Here is a 14445-nt window from a genome sequence, read left to right as displayed (position 1 = left end):
CTCCTCCTCCTCCTCCTCCTCCTCCTTCTTCTTCTTTTGTCTGGAGATAAGTAGTCATTCTGGGAGATCTCCACGACCCTTCCACCTGGAAGTTGGGAACTCTAAGAGGAACTGATGTAGCTAACTTCCTTTACACCGCATGGAAAAACTTCTTTAGAGGGGGAACTCTATGGCATTACATCCTGTTGAGGTCCCCCCCCCCACAATCCAGGCTCCAACACCAAATCTCCAGGAATCTCCTGGCCTGCGGTTGGCAACCGCAGGCCCTGGCCCAGCGTTGAACCCAGACCCAGCCGAAAAAGCAAAATGCATCCGCTCCCACACACCGGCAAAAGTACCTGAATTCCCCCGTTGCCTGATACACTGCCCTCTGTTGGGGATGCCCTCGGCGGCATTGCCAGGGTTGATGATGTGGCATTCGTATCCCGTCGGACAGTGCAGGGGCTCTTCGCCGTCCTCAGTGGTGCTACAGGCCTCGGCTGCAACACAAACATCACACTGCAGTGCAGTCCTGACTCCCACAAATGTCTCAAGTGTACAGTCGGGGGTTCCCATTGGCCAGCTTATAGCGGTACATCTCCAGCCAATCGCAGCCCTTGCCTGCCGATGCTCGGCTGATTGGCAGGTGGAAACTGCGGCCAATAGGGGGACGCAATCATCCTGGGAAGAATAATTAGACAGAAAAACAAGGCCTAGTCTACTTTGCAGGAAGGTCTGACCATAGAGATCCCAGTGATTCCTAGAGCTACCCGGAAGCATCGAGGGCCGCTCTAGCAATCACCAGAAACTCTGTGGTAACTTTACCCTGGAGTTCCTGGCAATGGTCAGTCTCACCACAGAGTTTCTGTCAGTTGCTAGAACTATCCTTGTCACTTCCGGGTAGCTGTAGGAATCTCCAAGATCTCTGTGGTTAGAACTTCCTGTAACAAGGGCTTATTTTTCTTATTAATTTTTCTCCCAGGGCATTGTCCCCAACCATAACCCACCTACTGGGTTGCCAGGCACTGCCCGGAACCCCTGTCCTTCAGTCACTTGGACTGCTAAACCTACCTCACTGACTAACCACTGCTCCACACCGGCTGTCCTTTATATAGTGGCCAGTATTCCCTCTAAGATGAGTTAGTGTGAGCTGGCTCACAGTTCTTTAGCCTCCAGCTCGCAGATTTTTGTCTTTGCTCAGGAAGGAGGGCTGCAGAGCAAACTGATCTATGCAGTCGCCAAATTGCTCGCTCACAACTTTAATGCCAGTAGCTCAGAAAGTAGAATTTTTGCTCACTAGACTCCACAGCTTAGAGGGAACATTGATTAGTGGCAGTTAATCATTTGCTTGGACCTTCCAAAGAATCCACGTGTATTTCTGACTGCAACGTACCTTGCAAGACTTCTTCTGGTCCATCGAGTAGCCAGCCATTCCCACCCAGCCAACGTGGTTTGGGCTGTACCAGCCAATCCAAAACTGCAAAGAAACCACAGAAAAGATGGACAAAGGGAATACAGGAAACAGGAAATCTGGGTTGAATCGACGACACATGCAATTTGATGTTCTGTTATATGTTTCTCCAATCTAGGGTTGCCAAATGGCACTTACCCTTGTGGCGGGGGACTCCAGCCCGGCTCCCGGTGCCGCATGCACGTCACAGGGAAGTGACGTCATGACGCCGGGCACGCTGGGGGCGGGGCCACAGCCATTTGAGGGGAAAACTCGATAGAGTTTTCCCCTCAAATGGCTGTGGCCCGACCCCAGCGTGCCTGGCGTCATGACGTCACTTCCCTGTGACGTGCATGCGGGGGTGGGGTTTTCCCCGGGGCCCGATTCCGCTGCAATGGAAATCGGGCCTCCAAGGCGGGGGTGTCCCCGCCCCCCGGCCCGATTTGGCAGCCCTACTCTAATCATTTCTGGTAGCAGCCAGGGAACCCCATCATGTGACATGGAGTCCCACATGCTGTGACTCCTTTTGTGTGGACATTTCCTGCCTTTTGTCTTATACGCAGCATCAACTGAGTCCCAAGGATAACCTTCCTTCATTAACTCTCTCTACAAAAACATTCATTAATAGATTGGACAGAGTTTCTAAAAGTTAGGTTCAGGACAATGCACAAGACTGCCCCCCCCCTCCCCGGAATGCGCTTCTGGATATAAAATCAGGTTTGCCTGGCATTGACCTTGGCCAGGAGTTCCTTGTGCAGAGTGACCCTTGAGCCAATGGAATCTCCAGAGTGCCTGAAGGGTTGGCAAAGCTCGCTTGTGCGGCACCCAAACTCCCCCTGTCAGTGTCCTTTGCCAGCAGGTGAAGACTTTTTTTCGTTTTGTCTGGCATACCCCCAAGAACAGTTACTGCCTCTCCTCAGGGCCGGCTCCAGCTTATTTTGCACCCTAGGCAAGGATCCTTTCTGCCCCCACCCCGTGCGCCCACCATTTTTCAAAAATAAATGCATTTTAGGAAGAATGAAAAACACAAATAATCAAGAAACTCCCAGAGTGCGGGGCCGGGTGCAGTTTGGTGCCCCTAAGGGCCGTCCTGCTCTAGGCGATCGCCTAGTTCGCCTAGTGAGTGAGCCGGCCCTGCCTTTCCTTCTATACTTTGTATTGCTTGCTGAAATGAGGATCCTACTTATTTATTTATTTTTTTGCATCATAAAGGGTGCGGTCAGACGGTGTGCTGAGAGCGGGTTAAACTGCTCCAGTTCTAACCGGATTATATTTGATCTGGATAATTGCGATCACACTTACCTCCCTTATCCCACCTCACCACGCAGTCACGTCGCTTCCCGGTGTCTACACTACTGACGCGCGGGAGCATGTGTCAGCGGTTTTTAAATTCCCCCCCCTCAGTTTGCACATGCGCATAGGCACCCCTCTATAGAAGGGGGGGAACTATCATGGCGCATGCACAGAACCACCAGGGCGAATCAATCCAACCCCGCCAACAAAAGACTTCTGTTTAAATGTTTGACCCGAAAATGGCCTCTGTTAGATCCCGAACTCATCTAAACGCTAAAACAAATGACCATTTAAATATCAGTTTTCTAAATGTGGTGGCAGAGCTACACCTATGCGCACATCGCCAATGCATTAAAAAAAAAAAGGCGGGCGAAAAGTGGAAGCCTCGGGCAGCTTTCGTGTGGGGACGGGGTTTAAACGGAAAGTGGCTCGACACTGCAGGAGTGATCAGTCGTCAGAAAAGTGCAGCTTTCTGGAGAATCAGGAAAAGCTGGGAACCGAAAGCAGTCTCACGGATGAGTTATGTGGAGACACTATATCTGCAGCTTACAAGGTCAGAGACAAGCAGAGGAGAAGCGTAAGGAAAGGAATGCGGCTCAGGCTGGTACACCGGACAGGGAGGGGTTCCAGGAGGGGCCCCTTAACCTTATGGCAGCATAGCTGACACTGGGGTCCAAGTGAGACAGGCAGACTATAAGTAACATAAGTAAAATAAATACAAATATTTTTTAATCACGACAATTTTGATAACAACAACCTGGGGGTGGCGGCACGGAGTCTAAGCAGGCGTAGATGCATCCATTGTAGCAGCAACGTTTGTGCCTCTCGCACTCGGAATCTGAGCGACATCCGGGCACCTCGCACGCCCGGTCCGGTAGCGTCTGCGGTGGAGGCGGGCAGCGGTCATTCTTCTGGGAGGGCGTACCATGAGAATGAAGGGGGTACTCATAGTCCTTGAAAAATACAAAGCGGGTTCAGTCTGGACAACTAGGCTCCCCCCAAGAACTTTTCCAAACGACTGCTAACTACTGACCCACCGCCTCGCCAACACTGGGATGCAAGGGTTTGCCTCGCAGTGGCTTCCCTCATTCCTTCAGAGTCAGGGACAGAGGGTGGCCATTGGGGAGCAGCTGTCCCGAAGGCAGGGGTCATTTCCTGCAGGAGCGGACAGGAGCGGAGCTCCGGCGGTAAAGAGCCCAGGGGGCGAGCACATGCAACAAGCCCCACCCCCTGCTCCCAGCAGCCCCAGGCCACAAGGAGCAAGAAGCAGCCAGGTAAGTTGCAGAGCCCCCCCGGTCCAAAACAGTCCGGTGGCACCTTTAAGACCAAGTTTTATTCAGGTAAGAGCTCTCCCTCCTCTGTGAGGGCAGATCTGCACGTTCCCTCCCCCACAATAGCTAGCAATCCAAAACAGTCCAGTAGAGCCTGAGCAGTGGGTGTTGCCTTCTGACACACTTCTGGTGATGTCAGGGGGTGTGGCATATGCAAATGAGTTACACTGAGTTATGCTAATGAGCTCCTGCACCTCTTTTTCTACAGAATGCCCCCTCCCCAAAGGCACCCACTAGTTTGCGGAGTGCCCCAGGGAGCAGAGCTCTCCCTGATGCTATTTAACAGCTATATGCGCCCCCTTGCCCAGAGGCATGGGCTGTGGGTTCACCAATATGACACTCAGCTCTACCTATTGTTGGGTGGCCGGTCTGACTCTAACCCAGAAGATCTAGACCTGGTGTTGAAAGCTGTGGCTGGTTGGCTTAGTGTCACGACAGAGCCAGGGGCCGGGCAGAGAGGGAGAGTTTACAGTTCAGTCCGTGAGTCAAAGCCAGAAAGATCAAAAACAGCAGAGCCAGTGTCCCAATACACGCGTTACCAAGGGTCAGAGTCCAGAGAAGAGCGTGGAATGTCAGGGTGCAGAGCCGAGGATCAAGAGCCAGAGAGTCGTCAAAACGCGGACTAGATTCAGGAACGGGGAAGTCAGTCAGTACGGGATCTTAGGAACAGCGTCAGAGGTGCAGAGCTTCTGGTCTGAAGGACTAGTTTGCCAGCACGATTTGCCTGCAGTCAGTGACCTGTTCAAATAGTGTGCTGGGTCGTTAACTCATTAGCACTGCCTTGCGAAGTCCTTGATTCTGCTAGAACTCCGGGCTCATTGTTCTCCGACTGCGCAAGCGTGTCTCCTTGCGTCTCGTTGCCAAGTCCTGGCGTCTCTGATTCCTCAGCCGGTCGACAGGTGGCAGAGAATTGGGTGGTGTACTGCTGGGGCCAGGCAGTGCCTGATCGGCTTCAGGTGCAAGCTGTCCTGGGGTTGTTTCTTCTTCTTCTTCTTCTTCTTCTTCTTCTTCTTCTTCTTCTTCTTCTTCTTCTTCTTCTTCTTCTTCTTCTTCTCCTCCTCCTCCTCCTTCTCCTTCTCCTTCTCTTCTTCTTCTTCTTCTTCTTCTTCTTCTTCTTCTTCTTCTTCTTCTTCTTCTTCTTCTTCTTCTTCTTCTTCTTCTTCTTCTTCTTCTTCTTCTTCTTCTTCTCCTCCTCCTCCTCCTTCTCCTTCTCCTTCTCCTTCTCCTTCTCCTTCTCCTTCTCCTTCTCCTTCTCCTTCTTCCCAAGCTTGGTTTTTGCAGCTTGCTGCACATTTGACAATATCAACAGCCTGTTGCCGCATTCCCAAATGGCTCCACAAATGGAAAATGAACACCATCGCCAAAGGAGGATCTGTGCTAGTTCAGCATTTGGAGTTCCAAAGGCATCGTCCCCGTCTCCCCTGGATTCATTTTAGCTTGTGACGAATGTTACGCCAGAGAATTTACTACGGTGATCAGGTGTGGAGAAGAGCATGGGTTTTTTTTAGTTTACTTTATGACAGATTTTCTTCAGGAGCAGAAACGGAAAGCTGTTTCAAATTTTGATGTCAGATATGACCCCCTCCCCTTTTTTCAGGAATTATTTTATTTATTTATTTATTTATTTATCTGTATTTTAAGAAAATGATGTTAAGCATAAAGATCCCAAACGCAGTACTTCATGTTACTCAAAACACCCACAAACTCCTAAATCTAATAACACCTTTAACTAGGAATACTGTTCAACATTGCAAGTGGAACATTTGGAAAAATGTAGCGAACGGCCTGCTCAGATTTGGAGCACGCACTGCAACATTCAGATGATCCAGCAGATGGCACCAGTTGGCAACAAAATGCAGCCAGGTCAACCTAGGGACCATCCATAAAGTGCTTTAGTTTTTAGATATCGTTCTTACACCCCATCATTTGAACCAGTGCCTCCTTCTCTCTTTTTGAGTCCACTGGCACCTTTAAGACCAACAAAGTTTAATTCTGGGTAGAAGCTTTCATGTGCATGCGGACATGACCATCAGGGCTACCCACCTGAATGTATCATCTCTCTTTTGTTGTTGTTGTTGTTCAGTCGCACAGTCGAGTCCGACTCTTCGCGACCCCATGGACAAGATCACGCCAGGCCTTCTGGTCTTCCGCCGTCCTCTGAAGTTGGCTCAACTTCATGTTCGTTGCATCTATGACACTGTCTAACCATCTCATCCTTTGCCGTCCCCGTCTTCTTTGACCTTCAATCTTTCCCAGCATCAGGGTCTTCTCCAGGGAGTGCTCCCTTCTCATTGGGTGGCCAAAGTATTTGAGCTTCAGTTTCATTATCTGGCCTTCCAGGGAACAGTCAGGGTTGATATCTTTTAAGATTGACTGATTTGATCTTCTTGCAGTCCAAGGGACTCTCAAGAGTCTTCTCCAGCACCATAGTTCAAAAGAATCTATTCTTCAGCGCTCGGCCTTCCTTATAGTCCAACTCTCGCAGCCATACATGACTACTGGGAATACCATTGCTTTGACCATGCAGACTTTTGTTGGCAGGGTGATGTCTCTACTTTTTATCATGCTGTTTAGGTTTGCCATCGCTTTCCTCCCAAGGAGCAGGCGTCTTTTAGTTTCATGGCTGCTGTCACAGTCTGCGGTGATCTGGGATCCCAGGAACGTGAAGTCTGTCACTACTTCCACGACTTTCCCTTCTATTTGCCAAGGAGTGATGGGGCCGGATGCCATGATCTTAGTTTTTTTTATGTTGAGCTTCAAGCCCACTTTTGCGCTCTCCTCTTTTACCCTGAGCAAGAGGCTTTTTAGGTCCTCTTCACTTTCTGCCATTAGAGTGGTATCGTCTGCATATCTGAGGTTGTTGATCTTTTCCCCAGCAATCTTAATTCCCGCTTGTGATTCATCCAGGCCAGCATTTCGCATGATGTACGCTGCATATATATTAAATAAGCAAGGTGGCGATATACATCCTTGTCGTACTCCTTTTCCTATGCGAAACCAATCAGTTGTTCCATATCCGGTTCTAACCAGATGGGGCTGGTGTGCTGAGTAGGTGAGAAACCAAGGCTGCGGTCACACAGGCCAGAGCTATTTTTGGGCAGGAACGCACAGGAATGGAGTTCCGGCTGGCTTCAGAGTTGGCCACACCCACTACAGCCAAAACCTCTGTGCGTGGCTACAGAGGGAAGGGCTGGAGAGTGACCCCTCCCCCCGGCCACTCCAAGGCGGGGGGCAGGGCCCCCCTGGAAGGATCAGGGAGGCATTTAAATACCTCCCCGGGCCTTCCCCGGCCTGTCCAAGGGCCGGCTTGCCCGGGCAAGCCAACGGAAGGCATAGGGGTGTGGTCAAATATGCCAACGAGCTGTGCTGTCGGGCGTGTGGCCTAATATGCTAATGGGTTTCTGCTGTTGGGTGTGGCCTATTGTGCTAATAAGTTCCTGCTGGGCTTTTTCTACAAAAAAAGCCCTGACACACGCTAAATGATCCACTTTCGATCCTCTTTCAATGCACTGTCCGACCGGATTCTTACTGCGTGAACTGGCAGAATCCAATTCGAAAGTGCACTGAAAGTGGATGGAAAGTGGATTATTTAGCGTGTGTGACTGCGGTTTAAGGGGGCTTCCTCAGGATTACCATCCTCCAGGTCTCCTGGAGATCTCCCGGAATTACTGGTGATCTCCGAGTCCGGATTACAGAGATCAGTCCCCCTGGAGAAAAGGGCTGCTTTGGAGGATGGACTCCAAGGCATTATACTCTAGCGAGGTCCCTCCTTCCCCCAAACCCCACCCTACCCTGACCCCACCCCCCCAAATCTCCAGGAATTTCCCAACCCAGAGTCTGCACTGCAACCTGAGAGCCTTCCTGCTTCCTCTCCACCACCTGCAGGGACCGTCCACCATTCAAACAAGCCCTCAGGATGCTGCAGCTGAGCATCCAACCCACATCCTGGCCACCGCTGGGGGATGGGGGGGTGGGGTAGCCAGAACCAAGTTGGGAAACTCCAGGACGTTTGGGGGTGGAGCAGCCCGGGGAGAGCAGGGACCCCAGTGGAGTCCAATGCCACAGAGTCCACCCTCCAAAGCATCCATTTTCTCCAGGGGAACTGATCTCTGTAGTCTGGAGATGAGCTGTAATTCCGGGGGATGCCCAGGTCCCACCTGGAGGGTGGCATCCCTAATGCTTAGACAACCAGCAGAAATAAATAACACTTTCCCCCAACTTTGGGTGCAGCACTCCCTTTCCAGTAGAGGAACTTTCAAATACCCCCCCTGAAATGGTACAATCCAGGAAAATGGCTATTTGGTAGAGTGGTTAGGAGTGCAGACTCTAATCTGGGAGAACCGGGTTTGACTCCTCAGTCCTGAGCGCAGACTCTAATCTGGGAGAACCGGGTTTGACTCCCCAGTCCTCCACATGAAGTTGCTGGTGTGGCCTTGGGTCAATCACAAGTTCCCTCAGAGCTGTTCTCTCAAGGGCAGTTCTCGGGAGAGCTCTCTCAGCCCCACCTACCTCACCGGGTGTCTGTCGTGGGAAGGGGAAGGGAAAGGGATTGTAAACCACTCTGAGACTCCTTTGGGTAGTGAAGGGCAGGGTATAAATGCAATCTCTTCTTCTGTCTCTGATAGTAAAGGTAAAGGTAAAGGTTCCCTTGCTCGAAAGCCAGTTGAATCCGACTCTAGGGTTGCGGTGCTCATCTCCGTTTCAAAGCCGAAGAGCCAGCACTGTCCGAAGACGTTTCCGTGGTCATGTGGCCGGCATGACTAAACACCAAGGCGCACAGAACACTGTTACTTTCCCACTGAAGTGGTACCTATTTATCTACCTGCAATTTCTTGCTTTCGAACTGCTAGGTTGGCAGGAGCTGGAACTAGAGACGGGCGCTCACTCCGTCATGTGGCACCCGGGTCTCGAACTGCTGAACTACCGACCTTCCACAGCCTGCAGTTCAGCATCTTAACCACTTGAGCCACCGCAGCTCCTATCATATCCTATCATAGCAGTCTCTGATAGTAGCTGATAGTAAAAAAGAATAATCATCTGAAGTTCCACAGCATCTATTGCTTTGGCCAGCTAATGTCAGCCTACGTTTCCCAACTCTCTGAGTGGGTCCTCTGAAGTTTCCATTTCCTCCAGGGGAACTGATCTCTACTGTGTGGAGATCAGCGGTAATTCTGGGAGATCTCCAGGCAACCCTATGTCAGCCCTGAATTATTTCCCACAAAACTGCCATTTCAAGCCTGCGAAATGAAGAAAATCTTCCTTTAAACTTCCATCGTTGCGCCAAGCCTGTCTTCTTCTTTAAGACTCGGTTGCTGTCCCAAATTGCTCTCTGGTGTGTTTCAAAGCTCCTTACATTTTGGCACCTGCATCTTTCGGATTCTTTTCCGCTTTCCCAACTGCTGGCAAGCCTCACCGTCTCTGCACTTGAGAGTCTTGTATAATCCTGGCATTCAGACCACTCAGAGGAACTTTAATGGAAACAACGGCATGATGAAAGATATCGGGAGGCTTGTTACAGTAAAAGAACATGGGGCAGAGCAGAGAACTGGAGGAACTTACGCAGAAGAGTAGTACTGTCTATAGGACAGAAAGTCAATATCAGTGTTCCCTCTAAGCTGAGTTAGAGTGAGCTAGCTCACAGTTTTTTAGCCTCCGGCTCGCACATTTTTGTCTTCGCTCAGGAAGGAGGGCTCCAGAGCAAACTAATTTATGCATTTGCCCAGGGCTTTTTTTGTAGAAAAAGCCCAGCAGGAACTCATTAGCATAATAGGCAACACCCAACAGCAGAAACTATTAGCATATTAGGCCACACCCCTGACAGCACAGCTCATTCGCATATTAGGCCGCACCCCACATGTTACCAGAAGTGTGGTCATCCAGCCACACCCACCTTTTGCTTATTCTATTTACTTTATTGTCGAAAACCCTGGGCTTTTTTTGTAGCAGGAACTCCTTTGCATGTTAGGCCACACACCCCTAATGTAGCCAATCCTTATGAGTTTCTGCTGTTGGGTGTGGCCTATTATGCTAATGAGTTCCTGCTGGGCGTGGCCAACTCAGGAGCCAGCCGGAACTCCGTTCCTGTGCGTTCCTGCCCAAAAATAGCCCTGCATTTGCCAAACCACTCACTCACAACTTTAATACCAGTAGCTCAGAAAGTGGAATTCTTGCTCACGAGACTCCACAGCTTAGAGGGAGCCTTGGTCAGTATGTCTGAAATTTCCTTCCCGCAAAGTCTGTTCTGTTTCTATAGTGACCCAGGCTTGCCAGTCCCGCAAAGTCCGTTCTGTTTCTGTAGTGACCCAGGCTTGCCAGCTCTGGGTAGGGGGGTGGAGCTTGTGGAGGGCGGGGTTTGGGGAGGGGAGGGGCTTCAGCATGGTACAATGCCATAGAGTCCACCCTCCAAAGCAGCCATTTTCTCCAGGGGAGCTGATCCAGCCCTGTAACTAGGGGGTTTTTTGGGAGGGGGCCTTGGGGGGGGCACCAGCTAATTACATCAAAGGCTCCTGGGCAAGGGGGGTTCTGCTTGGCGTGCACCCACACAACCCCCACTAGAGCCTTCCTCTGAGGCGAGCCAGAATCCCAATGTTAATAGACACTAAGGCTCCTCAGAGGAGAGCGGGGACCAAGCTTCCTCCCTCACTCCTTCCCTGAGCCGAGGATCTTTCCCAAAGCCTGGTGCAGAAAATCCAACAGGAGTTGTGAACTGCTGCAATCCGACCAATGTGTGCGTGACTCGGTCAACCACCGGTTGCTGCTGGGTCCTAAAGAGACACAGTTCATCGCAGATGAGCTCAAACAGTGAGATGTTGGCTCATATTCGTAAGGCAATCGATCAGGGGGTGAAGGGGCCGGAGGGAGGGGGAGCTAAGGATCGGGAGAGGGGCCTGCAAAAACAGTGGGGGCATTAGCTACGGGCTTGAACTGATCTCTATTGCTCGGAGATAAATTGTAATAGGGCTTTTTTTGGAGAAAAAGCCCAGCAGGAACTCATTAGCATAATAGGCCACACCCAACAGCAGAAATTCATTAGCATATCAGGCCACACCCTGACAGCACAGCTCATTAGCTTATTAGGCCACACCCCCATGCCTTCCCTTGGCTTAAATGCCTCTCCGATCCTTCCAGGGCTTCCCCGGCCCACCCGCCTCGGAGTTGCTGGGGGGGGGTGTCGCTCTCCAGGCCTTCCCTCGGTAGCCACGCACGAAGAGGTTTTGGCTGTAGTGGGCGTGGCCAACTCTGAAGCCAGCCGGAACTCCTGTGCGTTCCTGCCCAAAAATAGCCCTGGAATAGTGGAAGATCTCCAGGTTCCACCAGGTGGTAGACAACCCTTCTGGCAAGTGTCTCTGAGTGCTCGCAAACCAACCGGGAAAATGTCCGACTCCTGCTATAGTCTCTGATCTGCGTCTCGTTTTCAAAGATAGACTGCCCCAGGACACAGAGCTTCTGCTTAAATGGTTTTGTTAAACCCATTGTCCGGGAGTTTGTCTTTTCAAAAGCTAGCCAAGTAGTGAAGAGAAGAGAGAGAGAGAAGAGATTGGATTTATACCCCGCCCTTCACTCGGAGTCTCAGATAGGGTTGCCAAGTCCATCTTCCACCCCCAGCGGGGGACTTTGGGGGCGTTCCTGGAGGGGGCGGGGCATCCACGACATGATGTCCGCGGCCCCACCTCAACCGCCCGCGCGCCGGATCTCCAGAAACGGCAGTTCCCTGCACTTAAAGGAGCCGGCGTTTCCCTTTTAAGTGCAGGAGCCGGCGTTTCCCCTTTAAGAGCAGCCACGTTTCCCTTTTAAATGCACGAAGCTGGCATTTCCCTGCAAGCCTGCAGAGATCGGGCTTGGGAGGAAACACAGGCTTGGGAGGAAACACGGGTTCTACACACTTAAAGGGAGAGAGAGGGGTGGCTGTGGGTGTTGGGGGTGGGGCTTCCGCTGCTGGCCATCTGGCCGGTGGTGGGTAGAACCCCCCCAAAACGGGGGACCCCTGGCAAACTGGGGGGTTTGGCAACCCTAGTCTCAGAGCAGCTTACAAACTCCTTTCCCTTCCCCTCCCCACAACAGACATTCTGTGAGGTCGGTGGGGCTGAGAGAACTATGACACAAACTCTCTTTTTCAAGAACAGCTCTTATCAGAACTACAGCTTGCCCAAGGTCATCCAGCAGGTGCAAGTGGAGGAGTGGGGAATCAAACCCAGTTCTCCCAGATTAGAGTCCGCGCACTTAACCACTACACCAACTTGGCTCTCAGTGGTGATCACCATCTCCTGTGGGAGGATATTGTCAAGATGAACAACAAATCATTTAATTCTTTAAAAAAAAAAAATGAAAAGCAAGAGGGCTCAAGACAGTTCTTTGCAAGTATAAATCTTCCTCTCTGGTAAGAATGTTATTGAAGAGATGTGGATCTCAAAGGCAGCCTTAAAACCACAGAACCAAACTGGGAGAAGCACAGACCACGATTGCGACTGAACTTAATTATGCAGCTCTGCAGTTACATCAGTCAAGAAGTTCACACCCGAGGGGTACAGAGAGATGGATTCCTTCTATTTGCAACAGCAAAGTCAAAAATTGCGGAGGGGGGGGGGAAGCTTTTCCGTTCAGCACTCCTCCAACTTCAACAACTCAAGGACCCCGGATTGGGGACACTCTTATTTATTGTCATTTCCATATCATAAATATTGTAACCTTTTTTGAGTTCTGTGGCCGTGGCTGCGTTGATGGCTGTGTAGATGTATAATCCCTGTGGCATTCTTATGAGAGCTGGAACGTTTTCTGGACTAGAGCCCGCGTTGTCAGAAGCACAGAATGGAACTTCAGTCATTCTCTAGCAGGACCTTTAAAAATGTGCAATTCCAGGAAAAATAAAAATTGTTCTGTTCCCAGGGGGAGGGGAGGAAGTGTGGTTGCAAAGAAATATTTGTGCAGTCCAGAATTCAAGTGTCTCTGGCAGTAGAGCTTTCAGACTCCCAGTTCTGAAGATTCTCTCCCAAGAATGATTTTCAAGAAGTTCTGAAGATTTTCTCCCACTGCTGGACCTCCTGATGGCACCTGGTATTTTTGGCCACTGTGTGACACAGAGTGTTGGACTGGATGGGCCATTGGCCTGATCCAACATTGGCTTCTCTTATATTCTCATGTGCATATGCACACAGGAAAAATGCACAGGTGTGAGGTGGTGGTCCAATATACATATGAATTGCAATCATCTACCACTATGCAGTACCCAAACACCAGTCTCTAGTTTACAAAAGTGTCTTCTTCATTAAATCTGACAGGCTAGCTCGATCCCGTCAGATCTCAGATGCTAAGCAGGGTCGGCCTTTGGCTAGTCTTTGGAAGGGCAACCTTCAAGGAATACCAGGGTTGTGACGCAGGGGCAGGCAATGGCAAACCGCCTTACAAAAGGTCTCTTGCCTTACAAAATGAAAAAGCTCACCACCTAGTGGTGCATAATGCTGAAAGAGCTGGAACTTCTGGCTGCCAGACAATCTTAGGATCTCCTGGGTATTCTACACATAAGGACATACCTTGCTGGTATCTAGGGTGGCCCTAGACTCAAATTTTGTTCCTCGGGTTGCCACCTATGCTTCGGGAAATCCAGGAGATTTAGGAGCAGGGCTTGAGGAGGGTGGAGACTGCAATAGAGTCTGCCCTTCGAAGCAGCCCTTTTCTTCAGGGTCGCTGATCTCTATGGTCCGGAGATCAGCTGTAAGTCAGGGAGATCTCCAGACCCTCCCTGGAGACTGGCAACCCTGTGTTCTTCTACTACTGTGGACAAACATGGTAACCCACCTAAAACTGCGTCAATAGATCTGTTTGTCTTTAAGGTGCCACAAGATTCCCTTTTTCTCTCTCTCTGCAATAGACAAGGTCGGAAAAGGAGTCGCTGGTATCTTTGGCAGCTCGGTAGCACCGGGATTACAATTTACCCAAACAAACAATCTTTTGGAAAGAACATACCTCGAGGGAATGGGCATTTTGCCCTCCTCGGGCGTCTTCTCTGAATGCTAACATAGCTTCCGTTGTACCAACCCTCTGGGCCAAGATAAAGTGGAAAGCAACCAGTACAGAGACCTGTTTTAATTTCGGTGGACCACATGGGAGAAATAATGCTGGCCAGTGGGGTTGCCAGCTCCAGGTTCGGAAATACCTGGAGATCTGAGGGAAGAAGAAGAAGGAGGAGGAGGAGGAGGAGGAGGAGGAGGAGGGGGGGGTGGGCCAAGATAAAGTGGAAAGCAACCAGTACAGAGACCTGTTTTAATTTCGGTGGACCACATGGGAGAAATAATGCTGGCCAGTGGGGTTGCCAGCTCCAGGTTCGGAAATACCTGGAGATCTGAGGGAAGAAGAAGAAGGAGGAGGAGGAGGAGGAGGAGGAGGAGGAGGGGGGGG

At 50.7% G+C, this 14445-nt stretch overlaps 1 protein-coding gene across 2 annotated transcripts in view; it reads right to left on the bottom strand.

Annotated features, from left to right (window-relative positions):
- Positions 1 to 14445, bottom strand: part of WFDC1 (WAP four-disulfide core domain 1) — a 23503-nt gene that overhangs the window by 2878 nt on the left and 6180 nt on the right. The window contains exons 2-4 of one of the 2 annotated variants that reach the window (XM_015414923.1): positions 3477 to 3675; positions 1373 to 1456; positions 339 to 479 (exon numbers count right to left, since the gene is read on the bottom strand). In XM_015414923.1, coding sequence (XP_015270409.1) covers positions 339 to 479; positions 1373 to 1456; positions 3477 to 3675 — 424 coding nt within the window. The remainder of the gene's footprint in view (positions 1 to 338; positions 480 to 1372; positions 1457 to 3476; positions 3676 to 14445) is intronic. The other variant, XM_015414924.1, reaches the window with a different exon arrangement.

Source organism: Gekko japonicus, unplaced genomic scaffold (genome assembly GCF_001447785.1).
Source record: "Gekko japonicus isolate JY-2015 unplaced genomic scaffold, Gekko_japonicus_V1.1 scaffold2972, whole genome shotgun sequence".
NCBI classification, from domain to species: Eukaryota; Metazoa; Chordata; class Lepidosauria; order Squamata; family Gekkonidae; genus Gekko; species Gekko japonicus.
Note: the sequence above shows the minus strand (reverse complement) of the source record. Positions and strands in the feature narration are given on the sequence as shown.